Source organism: Cnephaeus nilssonii (assembly GCF_951640355.1).
Source record: "Cnephaeus nilssonii genome assembly, chromosome: 23".
In the NCBI taxonomy this organism is placed as follows: Eukaryota; Metazoa; Chordata; class Mammalia; order Chiroptera; family Vespertilionidae; genus Cnephaeus; species Cnephaeus nilssonii.
In genome coordinates this window covers 19,383,890-19,397,967 of record NC_137094.1, presented here as the reverse complement: position 1 = coordinate 19,397,967, position 14,078 = coordinate 19,383,890, and the positions used below count along the sequence as shown (strand labels likewise).

Sequence of the window (14,078 nt, the reverse complement as noted above, 5' to 3'; positions counted from 1 at the left end):
AGGCCGGCGAAGGATGTGGCTTCGGCCAGGCAGAGCGGCTGCCACCGGAACAGAGCCGAGGGGCCTGGCCGGCTCCCAGACAGCGGCGCGGGCCCGGCGTCCCGGTTTCCTGGAGTCCACGCTGTCAGGGAGCCGCATTCTCGTGCCGCCGGCCGGCCGTCGAGCGCCCACATGTGCTTTCCCGGGGGTCAGACGCTCCGAAGGAAACCTGCCCGGAGAAGCAGCTGGAGCGTCCCCGCCGCGAACCCGCGAGCCGATGGGAAAAAAAACCACAGCCAGCAAACCAAAAGGAGAAAAAGGAAAATAAATAGGCCAATGGGGGGGTGGGGGAGGGGGAAACAGAAACAAAACCCAAACTAAAAAATAAAAACTCAGGGTTTATTGGTGCTCGTGTGCGTGCGACCAGAGGGCTGAGGGCGGCGTGCGGCCCGTCTCCGAAGGCTGTGATGTCACGGTCGGCGTTGGGCGGCTTCTGCTGAGACCGGCGCCTGCGTCCTCTCTCCAGCTTCATCTTTTCCTTTTTTTTTTGAACCTTTTACAGATCGACGTAAGCATTTTTTTTTTTTTTTAAACCACATGCTTCTTTTTCTGGGCTCCAGCCAGATCTCGGGGAGGGCGGGGGGCGCGGGGTGTTGGCAGTGGCGATGGGTCCGGAGGGGTCTTCAGAAGTCCCCGTGGAGACCGTCTTTCTCAGAGATGATCCCGAGAACCGGCGAGGACCCCGGCGAGCCCAGGAGTCCGTCACGGAGAAGACCCGGCGTCGTCTTTTCCCCAAAGTCACCCGCGAGGAGGCCGGCGAAGGGATGCGGGGGGACCCCGCGTCCCCTGACGCCACCCGCTGGTCCTCGCCAGGAAGTTCTCAAAGGTGCAGCACCAAGGAGCCCCTCCGCCTTCCCGGGCCTCCACCCCCTCCCCTGGGGCTCTCCGCGGAGAGCCACCGCTGGGGGCGGGGAGGGGGGAGGGGTGCGCACGGAGCTGAGGCCGGCGTCCGCCCTCCCGCCTGTCCTGCCGTTTGTCCGTCCGTCCGGGGTGACAGGGCCCGCGGGGCCCTCAGAGCGTGGCCTGGAGGTTGGGGTCCAGGATGGTCTCTCGATCCGGAGACTCGATGTAGTTGGCGGCTTCCTGCAGCTTGAGCAGCATGGCCATCTGGGAGGGCGGAGAGAGGGGCTCGTGTGGTGGGGGACGCCGGTCCCGCCCACAGAAGGGGGCCTACAAAGTCTCCACGTTGCCCTGGCCGCGGGGGCTCCGTCGGTTGGGCGTCGACCGATGAACCAGGAGGTCACGGTTCGATTCCCGGTCCGGGCACCAAAGGGCCGCCGGTTCGGTTCTGGGTCGGGGCGCGTGCCCGGGTGCAGGCTCAGGCCCGTTCCCTCCCCCTGGGTCCCCCACCCCCCAGGACCCCCCCCCCCCCCCGCCCACCCTGCCGCTCCCCGGCCTCCGCCCTCGGGGAAGGCGGGAAGGTGGAGTCCATTCTGCAACGCTCCCACTCTGATCTCAGGATGGCCCCCACTCACCAGAGGGTCCGACTCCAGAGAACTTGGGGTGCAGTCCTTGACGGTCCTGTCCTCGGGGGGCGAGGCGATGCTGTGGGGGCCCACGGTGGGCGGCGGCAGGTGGTACAGCTTGGACTGGTCCTGCTGGGCCGAGGGCCAGGGCAGCGTGTCCCGGACCCACTCAACAGGGTCCTCCCAGGCGGCTTTCTGTCCGTGGACCTGGGGAGAAGGAGAGGGGGGAGGGGCGAGGGGCGAGGGGCGAGGGACCCCGGGATCAGAGGCGGGGCCCGTTCTGGCCCGGATGCAAACCCTGAGCTCTGATCCCATGGAATTCTTTCTGCGTTTCCCAGCCAGGGAAGCAGGCGGGTGCGAACCGGTAAAACCTTCTGGAGGCCAAATCAGCAGAGGGCACCCAGACCAAACACATGCAAACCTACGACCCCCTACTTTTCAATAGGAAGCTCTTGTGCTTCAGTAATAAACGCCTTTACGTTTTTTTGGACTTTGCCCAGCCGGTGCGGCTCAGGGGTTGAGCATCGACCCAGGAACCAGGAGGTCAGGGTTCGATTCTCAGTCAAGGGCACATGCCGGGGTTGTGGGCTGGATCCCCAGTAGGGGGAGTGCAGGAGGCAGCCAATCCATGATCCTCTCTCATCGCGATGTTTCTATATTTCCCTCTCCCTCTCTCTTCCTCTCTGGAATCAATAAAAGTATACACGGAGTGGCCAGATTATTATGATCTCTGAACGCATAATAATCTGGCCACTCAGTATATATATATATATGAGGCCCGGTGCATGAATTCGTCCATGGGTGGGGTCCAGCCAGCCTGGCCAGGGGGAGGGGACAGGGGCGGTTGGCCGGCCTGCCTGCTGGTCGAACTCCTGGTCGAGGGGACAATTTGCATATTAGCCTTTTATTCTATAGGATAGACACGGAGTGGCCGGATTATGATGTGTCCAGAGATCATCCTCATCTGGCCACTCCGTGTATATTTTTAAAAAACGGAAAGGAATCCTGCTGCTCTGGGCGGGGACGGCCTGAGCCCGGGCAGACGGGGCCGCGGGCAGGGCGCACCTTGATGCCGTCCTTGGCGCCCTCCTGCAGGTAGGGGATGATGGAGTTGTTCCACAGGTCGATGAACCAGGTCCGGAAGTCCTCGATGCCAATGGGGCAGGACAGGAAGAAGCAGGGGCCTGGGAGGAGCGGGGGGGGGGGGGGGGGGGATGTGGAGGGGCCCGAGCACCTGCTGTCCCCGGCACCCGCCGCTCTGACTCCCTCACACCAGGCCGGGACAAAGGGGATCCCAGGTGGGGCCATTCCGAGGTTGCTCCAGGGCAGGGGGGGGCGAGGAGGAGGAGGCGGAGGGATGGGGAGGGGGGAGGGGGCGGGGGAGGGGCGCGCACCGATGAGGAAGTCGGAGGTGATGGGGGGAGAGGGAGGGGGAGGGGAGGAGGAGAGGGGGAGGGGGAGGGGGAGGGGCACGCACCGATGAGGAAGTCGGAGGTGCTGTGCTTCTCCAGGAAGGTGTGCAGGTGGTACCAGAGCTTGGGCACCCAGTCCAGCACCCGCAGCAGCTCCTCCCTGTTGGCGTTGACGTCGCTGTCCGACTCCAGCAGCTTCCGCCGCAGGTAGCGCACCAGGAAGCCGTTGGCCGGCTCCACGTTGTTGGAGAAGGTCAGCATCCTGGCCGGGCGGGGGCGGCGGGGGTCAGGGCGGCCACGGGGCCTGTCGGGTCCGTCCCCCCCACCCGCCGGCCGGTCCCTCCTAGGAATGCCCTCCCGTGTCTTCTCAGGTCACAGTGGGGTCAGGCAGAGGTCACGGGCAGGCAGAGCGGGACCAGTGACCCTTCTCGGACACCTGGCCGAGCGGGTGGCGGGCAGAGGACCCGGATCTGCTGCGTCTCTGAGTTTTGCGACCCCCTTCCCTTCCCCTCCCGTCCCCCCTCCCCTCTCCCCTCCTCTCCCCTCCCCTCCCTGCCCCCCCAGGGCCCACGCCCGCCCTGGGATTCCCTCTTCCCAGCCCAGGCGGCTCTGGGGGCTCTCAGGCCACGTCCTGGGCTGGAACTAGTGTATCGATTCAGGGCCCCCCCGCCCCCCCCGCTCACCTGAAGCTCAGGTGGAGGCCGTGGTTGGGGGTCATTTTCACGGGCTGGTTCGTGGTCCCGATGATGTAGGGACTGAGGGGAGAGAGAGCGTGAAAGGGTTTGCTGAGAGGCGTGGGGACGCGTGCGGCCTGCCTGCCATGGGCTCTGCCCGAGGAGAGGCGTGGGGTGCCCGCCCCCCCTGCCCCTCCCCGCCCCTCCCCGCCCCGCCCCCGCTCACCACTTGTGGTACTTGCAGGTGAGCGCCCCGTTGACCAGCTCGCTGATGGAGCCGGCCTCGCTCAGGTCGTCCAGCAGGATCACCAGGGGCACGTCCCCCACCCCCGTGTCCCGGTCTATCTGGTTGGCCAGGTTGGAGAGATAGAGCTGCAGGTCCTGCAACAGCAGAGGGCAGGGGTCAGAGGGCAGGGGGCAGCACTGTGTTAGCCCTGGACCTCCTGCACCCCAGCACCCCCCCGCCCCCGACACCTGACATGTGACTGCAGACGCAGGGGCCACGCAGATCAATAACGGCTGCAGCCGCCCTCCTCGCCGCGGCCCAAAGGCCCCGAGGTGGGGACGCTGACGGGAAGTGGGTTTTCCTGGGCCGGCCCCTGGACTTGCCCCCCCGTCCCCCCGCCCCCCCGGGAGAAACACGGGAGAAACTCGGTCTGAGCAGGGCCCCCTCCTCAGCTGATTCCGAGCGCCTCCTCCCAGGAAGCCCGGGTCAGGGAGCTGCACTGGGGGGGGGGGGGGGGGGGGAAGGAGGGATGGGGTGGCAATGGGGGAGGGGTGTGTGTGGCTCGAGGAGCCCAACAGGCCAGGGGAGTGTGTGGGGGACAGAGTCTGGAAGAAGAGGTCTAGCCCGGCCTATGAACCAGGAGGTCAGGGTTCAACTCCCGGTCAGGGCACAGGCCCGGGTTGCGGGCTCCATCCCCAGGAGGGGGTGTGCAGGAGGCAGCCGATCCATGATTCTCTCTCCTCATGGATGTTTCTATCTCTCCCTCTCCTTTCCTCTCTGAAATCAATAAAAACTTAAAAAGAAATTTATACTTATTTAAATTTAAATAAAATGTTAAAAAGAAAGAGAGGTCTAGAAAAAGGGTTGGGACAGGGAGGGGGCAGGAGGAGGAAGACGGAGGCAGAGGGAAGGGACCCCAACAAGGGGGGTGGGAGGGGCCGAATGCAGGAGAGGCGGGCGGGGCAGAGGGAAGGGGGCGGCGGCACCTTGCAGGACAGCTGGTGCATGCTGAAGGTCCCAGAGGGAAGAGGGAGGGGGAGGGGGAGGGGGTGGGGAAGGCCCCGAATGCAGGGGAGGCGGTGGCGAATGCAGGGGAGGCGGAGGCGAGCACCTTGCAGGACAGCTGGTGCATGTCGAAGGTCCCAGAGGGAAGGGGAAGGGGGGAAGAGGGGGTGGGGAGGGGGCTGAGTGCAGGGAGGCGGCGGCACCTTGCAGGACAGCTGGTGCATGTTGAAGGTGCTGACGACGCCCTCGGTGGCCTCGCGGCCGGAGCGCTCCACCAGGTACTCGGCCAGCCGGTAGGTCAGGTAGGTCTTGCCGGTGCCGCTGGGGCCGGAGAGGACCAGGCGCCGGTGCTTGAGCAGCAGGCTGACGTAGTGCTGCATCATGGGCTTGGGGATCAGCGTCTCGAACACCAGGCTGTCCACGCACTTCTCCTTCAGACCTGCCAGCCCCACCGCGTGAGTCTCGGCGGGCGGGGCCCCCGGGCGTCTCCCTCGGCACCCGGGAGCCCACGGAACCCCGGAACCCCGGGCCACCTGCCCCAGGCTCCACAGGAAGCCCCTGACCGAGGGCTGACCACGTGGGCGGGACTTTTAGGGGCTGGCTGTGAGCTATGGGCTCGGGGGTGGAATTTCCCTGGGAACCCGGCCGGCGTGGCTCAGGGGTTGAGCGTGGACCTATGAACCAGGAGGTCAGGGTTCGATTCCCGGTCAGGGCACAGGCCCGGGTTGTGGGCTCGATCCCCAGTGGGGGGCGCACAGGAGGCAGCCGATCCATGTTTCTCTCTCCTCATGGATGTTTCTTTCTCTCTCCCTCTCCCTTCCTCTCTGAAATCAATAGAAATACATTTTAAAAAATAGACGCATTTTCCATCCGGGTTAGTTGCACCCCAGGGTGCCTGCCCGAGGCCCTGGAGGGCTGACGGCCCTGAGATTCCCATCGATCGCTGCTGAAGGAACCCACGGGGGTGGGCGAGCTGACCCGCCTCCCCGTCCCGCCGCCCCGTCCCGCCCCAGCCACAGGCAAGGCTGACCTTTGAGGGAGACCGAGATGTTATTGACCCCCCGGCGGCACGGCGGCATCTCGGGGGGCTCGGCGTCCAGCACCCGCTTCACGTGGCTGATGCTGTAGCCTTGGATGGACTCTGTGCTGAGCCCCAGGGTGGAGGCCGGGTCCATCTTAGAAATGTAGTCCTGACCGCGGAGGGGAAGGAGGCGGCCGTGGTGAGGACCCCCGAGGAGAGACAGACAGACCCGTCCAAGCACGAGACACAGGAACGTCAGAGGGGACCCGAGGTGACGGAGGGGGGGGGGGGGCGGGCGGGGCTCCCACTCAGCATCTCCCCAGGAGGGAGCCAAGGTCCCCAGGACCCCTCCCCCCCCCGCCCCAGCACGAGCCACCCCTTTACCTGGAACACCTGAAAGACGGCCTCGTCCAGCATCTTCCAGTCGACCTTGCCGCTGACCTTGCTGCACCCCAGGAAGAATTCCTGCTGCTTCAAGTCCTGCGAGGCCGACACGGACGCCCGTGAGCCTCCGGGAAGGTGACCCCAAGGAAAGGGAGCCCCTAACCATCTTCGGGAGTGGGACGCTCTGGTTTGGGGGGGCGGGGGAGGCGCCCAGGTTTTCTCGGGGAAGGAGGGGTGTCGCCGGCCCGCCCTGAGGCCCTTACCCCTCGGATGATGTGCTGCGGGGCCATCCTCACCACCACCCGGAGCGTGGCCTCCTCCTTGGGGCCACACGTGCTGATGCCGTCCATCGGGGACAGGTCTGCGGGCAGCGAGGGGGCCGTTGGCGCCAGGGGCACCCCCAGGCTCTCCTGAGCCTCCCACCACCGCCCCTCCCACCTAACTCGTTACTTATTTATTTTAATATGTTTTATTGGTTTTTTACAGAGAGGAAGGGAGAGGGAGAGAGAGTCAGAAACATCAATGAGAGAGAAACATCCACCAGCTGCCTCCTGCACGCCCCCTACTGGGGATGTGCCCGCAACCAAGGTACATGCCCTTGACCGGAATCGAACCCGGGACCCTTCAGTCCGCAGGCCGAGGCTCTATCCACTGAGCCACACCGGTGAGGGCCCACCTAACTCTTCACTTTAAACATGTATGTTTTATGGCCCTGGCCAGTTTGGCTCAGTGGACAGAGCGTCGGTCTGCGGACCGAAGGGTCCCAGGTTCGATTCCGGCCAAGGAATTTATATTTTATTTATTTTTATATTTTATTTTTTAAATATATTTTATTGATTTTTTACAGAGAGGAAGGGAGAGGGATAGAGAGGTAGAAACATCGCTGAGAGAGAAACATCGACCAGCTGCCTCCTGCACACCCCGCACTGGGGATGTGCCTGCAACCAAGGTACATGCCCTTGACCGGAATCGAACCTGGGACCCTTCAGTCCGCAGGCCGATACTCTATCCACTGAGCCAAACCGGTTTCGGCGGGAAATTATATTTTAAAATATATTCTTTATTGATTTGAGAGAGGAAGGGAGAGGGAGAGAGAGAGATAGAGAGAAATATCCATGATGAGAGAGAATCATGGATCGGCTGCCTCCTGCACGCCCCACACTGGGGATCGAGGCCACAACCTGGGCACGTGACCTTGACCGGAATCGAACCGTGACCTCCTGGTTCACAGGTCGACGCTCAACCGCTGAGCCGCGCCGGCCGGGCTCCCCTAACTCTGGCAGCATCGCAGGGAGGAACGGGACCCCCACCCCAAACCGCAATGAGGCCCCTGCGTGTCGGGGCGCAGGCGCTGTGTGGTGTGGGCCTTCCCTTCCCTTCTCGGGGGGCCAGGCCTCCTCCCGGCGGCGGTACCTGTGTCTGCGAGGCTCGGGCTGAAGGAGTGGGTGAGCGCCAGGCCCAGCGCGCGGCGAGGGGACGAGAGCGCGGACGACCCAGGGACCTGCCCTGGCGTGGAGCCCGACGAGGGGCCCGGGGCGACCTTCAGACGGTCGTTCTCGGCCTTGAGCAGGTCCACCTCCAGCTGCGGCCAGAAGAGACGGGGTCGGGGCCGGGGCCGGAGGGAGGGGCCGCGCCCCCCGCCGCCGCCACCGCCGCCCGCACTGACCTGCATGTTGTGCATGGTCTCCCGCAGCTGGTCCAGCTGGTGGGCGGAGTTCAGGGCCTCCAGGCGGATGTCCGTCAGCTTCATCTCCTTCTCCCACAGCTCCGAGCGCAGCTCCGACACCTCCTTCTTCTCGGGCTCCTCCTCCTCGCCGGCGAGGAACAGCCTGGTGTGGGGGGCCGGGTGCACAGGACCCCTGCAAGGAACGAGCGAGCGAGCGAGCGTCAGCCCGGCCGGCGTGGCTCCGTGGTGGAGCGGCGACCTGTGAACCAGGAGGTCACGGTTGGGTTCCCCATCGGGGCACATGCCCGGGTGGTGGGCTCCATCCCCAGGGTGGGGCGTGCAGGAGGCAGCCGATCCGTGAGTCTCTCTCATCACGGATGTCTCTCTCTCTCTCCTTCTCCCTTCCTCTCTGAAATCAATAAAAATATATTAAAAAATAAAAATGAGCCCTGACTGGTTTGGATCAGTAGATAGAGCATCAGCCTGCAGACTGAAGGGTCCCAGGTTCGATTCCGGTCAAGGGCATGGACCTTGGTTGCGGGCACATCCCCAGTAGGGGGTGTGCAGGAGGCAGCTGGTCGATGTCTCTCTCTCATGGATGTTTCTAACTCTCTATCCCTCTCCCTTCCTCTCTGTGGGAAATCAATAAAAATATATTAAAAAAATAAAAATGAGCCCTAGCCGGTTTGGCTCAGTGGATAGAGCGTCGGCCCGGGGACTGTAGGGTCCCGGGTTCGATTCCGGCCAAGGGCACGTACCCCGGTTGCAGGTTCCCCAGCCCTGGTCGGGGTGCGTGCAGGAGGCCACCGATGGATGTGTCTCCCTCACATCCCTGTTTCTCTCCGTCTCTCCCCCTCCCTTCCACTCTCTCTAACAATCCGTGGGAAAATATCCTCGGGGGAGGAGACCCGTCACCGGGTAACCGAGAGCGTGGCCGGCGGGCGTGGCGCCTCCTGCCCCCTGGTGGTCAGCAGGGCTGACGGCCAGTCTGGCCGGGGGTTCACGCAGGCGCCGGGCCGGGGCGTCGTACACTTACTCGGGGGCGTCGCCGCCCGCCGAGGACGAGGCGGAGGACTTGATGGAGGGCGAGGCGGTCTCGGTGGACCCGTGCTGCAGTTTGGGGGACGAGGGGGCGGAGGAGTCCGGGGTGGCGATCTCCTCGATGTCGGAGTAGGAGGACGCGGACTTGGGGCCCTTCTTGATGCTGAAGGCTTTGTTGAAGGAACTCCGAAGCTGGAAGAGAGGAGAGCCGGGGGGGAGGGCGGTCAGGGCTCCGCGCGCGGGGAGGCCACGGGGCGGGGGGAGGGCGGTCTGGGGCGTCGGGGACGGAGGGGCCCCCCGCTCCAGGGCTTCGCTGGACTCATGAGACCTGAGCAGAGGTGCCTGGAAACCAGGGCTGAGCCCTGGCTGGTGTGGCTCAGTGGACAGAGCGCCAGCCCAGCCCACGGACTGAAGGGTCCCGGGTTTGATTCCCGGTTCGGGGCACATGCCCGGGTTGTGGGCTTGGTCCCCAGCCCACAGGCATCCTCTCCCTTTCTCTCTGAAATCAATAAAAATCTACACTAATAGAAGAGTTACTAACTCTAATGCTAATGGACTGTACCGGTGCGACACCCACCAGCCAATCAGGAGTGAGTATGCAAATCAACACAACAAAGATGGCGGGTTAATTTGCATATGCAGGCAGCCAGCGGCTGGGAGCAGGACACAGGCGTTCCGCACCACCCCAGCCGCTCAGGGCCTCTGGGCAGCGTGGGAAGGCGGAAAGGCGGCTCCGGCCAGAGCGAAGGCGGTGCCGGCAGCCAGGGAAAGGCAGGCCCGTTCTGGCACGAATCTTCGTGCATCGGGCCTCTAGTATATATATATATATATATATATATATATATATATATATATATATATAAAATAAAAAATTTTAAAAAAGGATAAAGCTGCTGCTTAAAAAAAAAAAAAAAGCCATCAGGGCTGAGATATAGTGGGGGGTCTGGCTGGCGGCTGTGGCAGGTTGGGGAAATTCATGGGACTTCTCTTGCCCCTGGGGGAGCTGGGAGGGACAGGGCCGCCCCCAGGGCCACCCCACGGCGACCCAGCCGCCGCCGTCCGCAGAGACCACTGCCTGTGCCACCCGGCCTCACTCCCGGGGGCCCGGGTCCAGCCCTGACCAGGTGCCTCGGATCAGAATCTAAACACCTGTCGGCCGGAAACTGCCCAGATGGTTCCGTGGACACCGACAGAACAGGGGTGCCACGCTTTCCTTAATGTCCCCGTGCTCAGCACAGCACCGACAGGGGCGGGGCGGGGGCCCCCCCTGCCCCGGTCAGGGCTCCCCACCCTCCCAGCCCCCAGAGTAAGGGAAGCTTCCGGCCCCGCCTCGGAGCACGGGGGACGCTGTCCTGGGACCACCGCGTGTGGGGTCCCGGGTGGCGATCGGAGCGTGGGGGGCTGGGGGTGTGAGCTCGAGGTGCCAACCAGAGTCCTGGGGTCCCACACCCGCTCACATGCATCCACACGGCATGCACACCACACGGGGACACGGATGGAAGGGTGGGCGGCGAGACAGAGTGAAGGGGGGGGGTCGGAGACCACGGGGGACGAGAGTAGACCCGACCTTTGGGACAGTGAGGAGGGAAAAGAAGGGGAACCTGCCCTGGCCGGTGTGGCTCAGTGGATAGAGCGTCAGCCTGCAGACTGAGGGGTCCCGGGTTCGATTCCGGTCAAGAGCACATGCCCGAGTTGCAGGCTCACCCCCCAGTAGGGGGCGTGCAGGAGGCAGCCGATCCATGATTCTCTCTCTCCCTCTCCCTTCCTCTCGGGAATCAATAAAAAAGATACTGAAAACACACACACACACACACACACACACACACACACACACACACAACAAAAAGAAAGCTCGCTCTCAGGGCAGGAGCCAGTTAGATGGATGTTGTGACCAGGGGCAGACGGGGTCAGGGGACCGAACGTGACCATGACCCATGACCTTCCCCCGGGCCAGTCCTCTTGCTGGGGGTTGGTGAGGGGGCGGGCAGCCGCGGCCGGACCATGCAGTGGGGGGGAGCCGGGAGCTCTGGGGGACCCTCACAGTTAGTTTTACGAGCGGCCGGTCGGTCTTTGGGGGGGCGGAGCTGCTGTGGACATGGGGGGCATGGCGCAGGAAAGAGAAGACAGGGGCGGGGAACCACGTCTCTTACCTCATAGACCTGGAAAAAAATGGGGACGTGAAGTCAGCGTTTGGAGGGGGGGGGAGGGAGGGAGAAAGAAAAAGCAACACTTAATCACGTGTTCCGCACGGCAGGTCCCTGCCTGCCCCACACAGCCGTCCGTCCGGGGGCCGGTCCTACGGACCGGGGGCCCCTCCCCGCCGCCGGCCGGGGGCACTGGGCGGCTTTGGAAGGAATCGGAAAGAGTTCCACCAACACCGAAAAGCGGAAGACATGGCCCCCGGGAGCATCTAGATTCTAGAATGAAGGGCGCTTTGTTTGGGGTTCTTCCCTCCACACCGTGGCCGGAGGGGGGCGGGGACCCCAGGGCTCCCCTTCTGCCGGCAAACACCTGAGCTGACCCGTGAGGAGAGCCTGGGACACGCGGGTGTGGGCCGCGGGAAGGCGTTAGCAGAACCCGCCCTGAGCAGGCGTGGCCTTGGGGCTCGGCGACCCGAGGGGCTACGTCTCGGGGGGCTCCCGGGAGGACCCGCGCCCTGGCTGAGGGGGAGGGGGGGTGGCCCCACGCTCTACCCGCGTCGGCCCCCCAACCCCATGACCCTTCACCCACCCAGCTCTTCTTCTTCTTCTTCTTGGCGTCGGCGTCCTTGCCGCTGCCGACGCTCGAGTGGCTGGTGATGCTGTTGAGGCTGGAGATGCTGTCGGAGGAGTTCTGCCTCTTGATCCGGAGCTCTGGGGGGCGGGAGGGGGGCACGGACGGGCTGGGTGCACCGACTCACAGACGCGGGGCGCAGGCAGGGCCCGGGGCGGGAGGTGGGCGAGAGGGAACCGCCCCACCCCTGGGCACCCCCTATTCCTGTCTGGGTCACATTTTGCTGTGGCTGGTTCATCCTCACCCGAGGACGACGTCCCGTGGATTTTTAGGGAGAGCGGAAGGCAGAGGGAGAGACGGGGAGAGACCTCGATGGGAGGGAGAGACATCGAGGGGCTGCCTCCTGCTCGTGCCCCGTCCAGGCCCCTTCCTCTCCCCGCTCCCTGCCCCCTCGGCCTGGGGCGGGCTCTCCTACCTTTGGGCGTGGCCTCCGAGGCGTTGAGGGCCCCCTGGATGACTGCCTGGGCCTCCGAGTTCTTCTTCTTCAGGAAGTCAATGGTTTCTCGCAGATCCAGCAACTCGGTGTCCTGAGGGAGACAGGGAACAGTGTCGTTGGCTGGGATCAGAGCACCTACTATGTGCTGGTTTGTAGGAGGAGCACCTACTATGTGCTGGGTGGTAGGAGGGGCACCACTATATGCCGGGTGATAGGATGGACACCTACTATGTGCCGGGTGGTAGGAGGGGCACCTACTGTGTGGTATGTGGTAGGAGGGGCACCTACTATGTGGTATGTGGTATGTGGGGCACCTACTGTGTGCTGGGAGGTAGGAGGGGCACCTACTGTGTGCCAGGTGGTAGGAGGGGCACCTACTGTGTGCCAGGTGGTAGGAGGGGCACCTACTGTGTGCCGGGTGGTAGGAGGGGCACCTACTGTGTGCCGGGTGGTAGGAGGGGCACGGGTGTCCTACCAGACATGGCACAGGGAATGGGGAACCGGGACGGCTTTATTAAGAGGCAGGCTGAGAGCTCGGGTGACAGAGGGAGAACCGGGCACGGGGCGTGCGGCCTCTCACCTTCTCCTCGGCCGTCTCCGCCAGGTGCCGCAGGCGGGAGGTCATGTTCACCAGACTCTGCTCGAACGCCGCCACCAGGTTCGCCTGGAACAAGGACACAGGAGGCCCTGAGGCTTGAGGACGGGGGTGGGGGAGACTGACCGGGACGCAGTTTAGCGGATCTCCAGTCTCAGAGCTGACACACTTCTTGGGGACTTAGAAACAGAGATCTCCCTGAACGGATGAGGTGCACTCAGCTCCTTCTGGGGGGGACCAGCTTCTTTTTTGTTACAATTTTTTGTTTTTATTGATTTCAGAGAGGAAGGGAGAGAGAGAGAAACATCCGTGATGAGAGAGAACCCGGGACCGGCTGCCTCCTGCACGCCCCCTACTGGGGATCGAGCCCACAACCCGGGCCTGTGCCCCGACCGGGAATCGAACCGTGACCTCCTGGTTCACAGGTCGACGCGCAACCACGGAGCCCCGCCGGCCGGGCTCCTGCCGGGAACCTCGGAACCTCCCCGGGAGCCTGGCATCACGCCTCCCGCCGGAGGACAGGCCACGACCTCAGCAAGACTCGCCTGGAAAATGCAGAACCTGTGCCCCCGGGGCTGTTGGCTGGTCCTGCTTTCAGCCGAAGGGAACTTCCTGTTCCAGGAGCAATCCGCCCCTGGATCCGTGTCCTTGGCCCTCGCCCAGCCCGACAGCGTGATGGCCCGCAGCCCGCTGGTGAGTGAGCAGAACACCCATGTTCCCTCCTCCCTCCCACCAAGAGTCCCCCGGGCGTGAGCCTCCTGGGCTGAGCAGGCCCTGACCCCGGCCGCCCCCTCAGGGCGTGGGGTGCAGGGAGGGAGGAGGGGTTTCTCGTGCAGATCATGACTCTTATAAGTTCCCACGAGCCGAACAAAGGACTTAATCCGAGCTTCAAGCAAACCGAGCACAACAGCTCCATCGAGGGCTCGGGATGCCCGGCCGGCGTGGCTCCGTGGTTGGGCATCCACCTAGGAACCAGGAGGTCACGGTTTGATTCCCGGTCAAGGGCACATGCCCGGGTTGTGGGCTCCATCCCCAGTGTGGGGCGTGCAGGAGGCAGCCGATCCCTGATTCTCTCTCACCTGATTCTCTCTCACCGTGGATGTTTCTCTCTCCCCCTCTCCCTTCCACTCTCTGAAATCCATAAAACATATATTTAAAAAAAAAATACATCGAGGGTTTGGGGACCAGAAAAGAAAGAGAACGGTCCGTGTGGGTCCGTGTGTGAAGGGACGGCTGTTGAAAATAAAACGGGCCGTAACTGGTGTGGCTCAGTGGATAGAGCGTCGGCCTGCGGACTGAAGGGTCCCAGGTTCGATTCCGGTCACGGGCATGTACCTTGGT

The 14,078-nt window shown here is 63.7% G+C and overlaps 1 protein-coding gene across 2 annotated transcripts in view; it reads right to left on the bottom strand.

Annotated features, from left to right (window-relative positions):
* Positions 1-320: 320 nt before the first annotated feature.
* Positions 321-14,078, bottom strand: part of NAV1 (neuron navigator 1) — an 85,178-nt gene continuing 71,420 nt past the window's right edge. For both annotated transcript variants that reach the window (XM_079763390.1, XM_079763391.1), the window contains 16 exons: positions 12,723-12,806; positions 12,122-12,233; positions 11,665-11,786; positions 8,930-9,126; positions 7,894-8,086; positions 7,641-7,809; positions 6,491-6,588; positions 6,228-6,323; positions 5,853-6,012; positions 5,026-5,261; positions 3,818-3,972; positions 3,601-3,672; positions 2,983-3,179; positions 2,571-2,689; positions 1,515-1,712; positions 321-1,146 (listed from right to left, as the gene is read on the bottom strand). In XM_079763390.1, the coding sequence (XP_079619516.1) occupies positions 1,051-1,146; positions 1,515-1,712; positions 2,571-2,689; positions 2,983-3,179; positions 3,601-3,672; positions 3,818-3,972; positions 5,026-5,261; positions 5,853-6,012; positions 6,228-6,323; positions 6,491-6,588; positions 7,641-7,809; positions 7,894-8,086; positions 8,930-9,126; positions 11,665-11,786; positions 12,122-12,233; positions 12,723-12,806 (2,304 nt within the window). In that variant the 3' untranslated portion in view covers positions 321-1,050. The remainder of the gene's footprint in view (positions 1,147-1,514; positions 1,713-2,570; positions 2,690-2,982; positions 3,180-3,600; positions 3,673-3,817; positions 3,973-5,025; positions 5,262-5,852; positions 6,013-6,227; positions 6,324-6,490; positions 6,589-7,640; positions 7,810-7,893; positions 8,087-8,929; positions 9,127-11,664; positions 11,787-12,121; positions 12,234-12,722; positions 12,807-14,078) is intronic.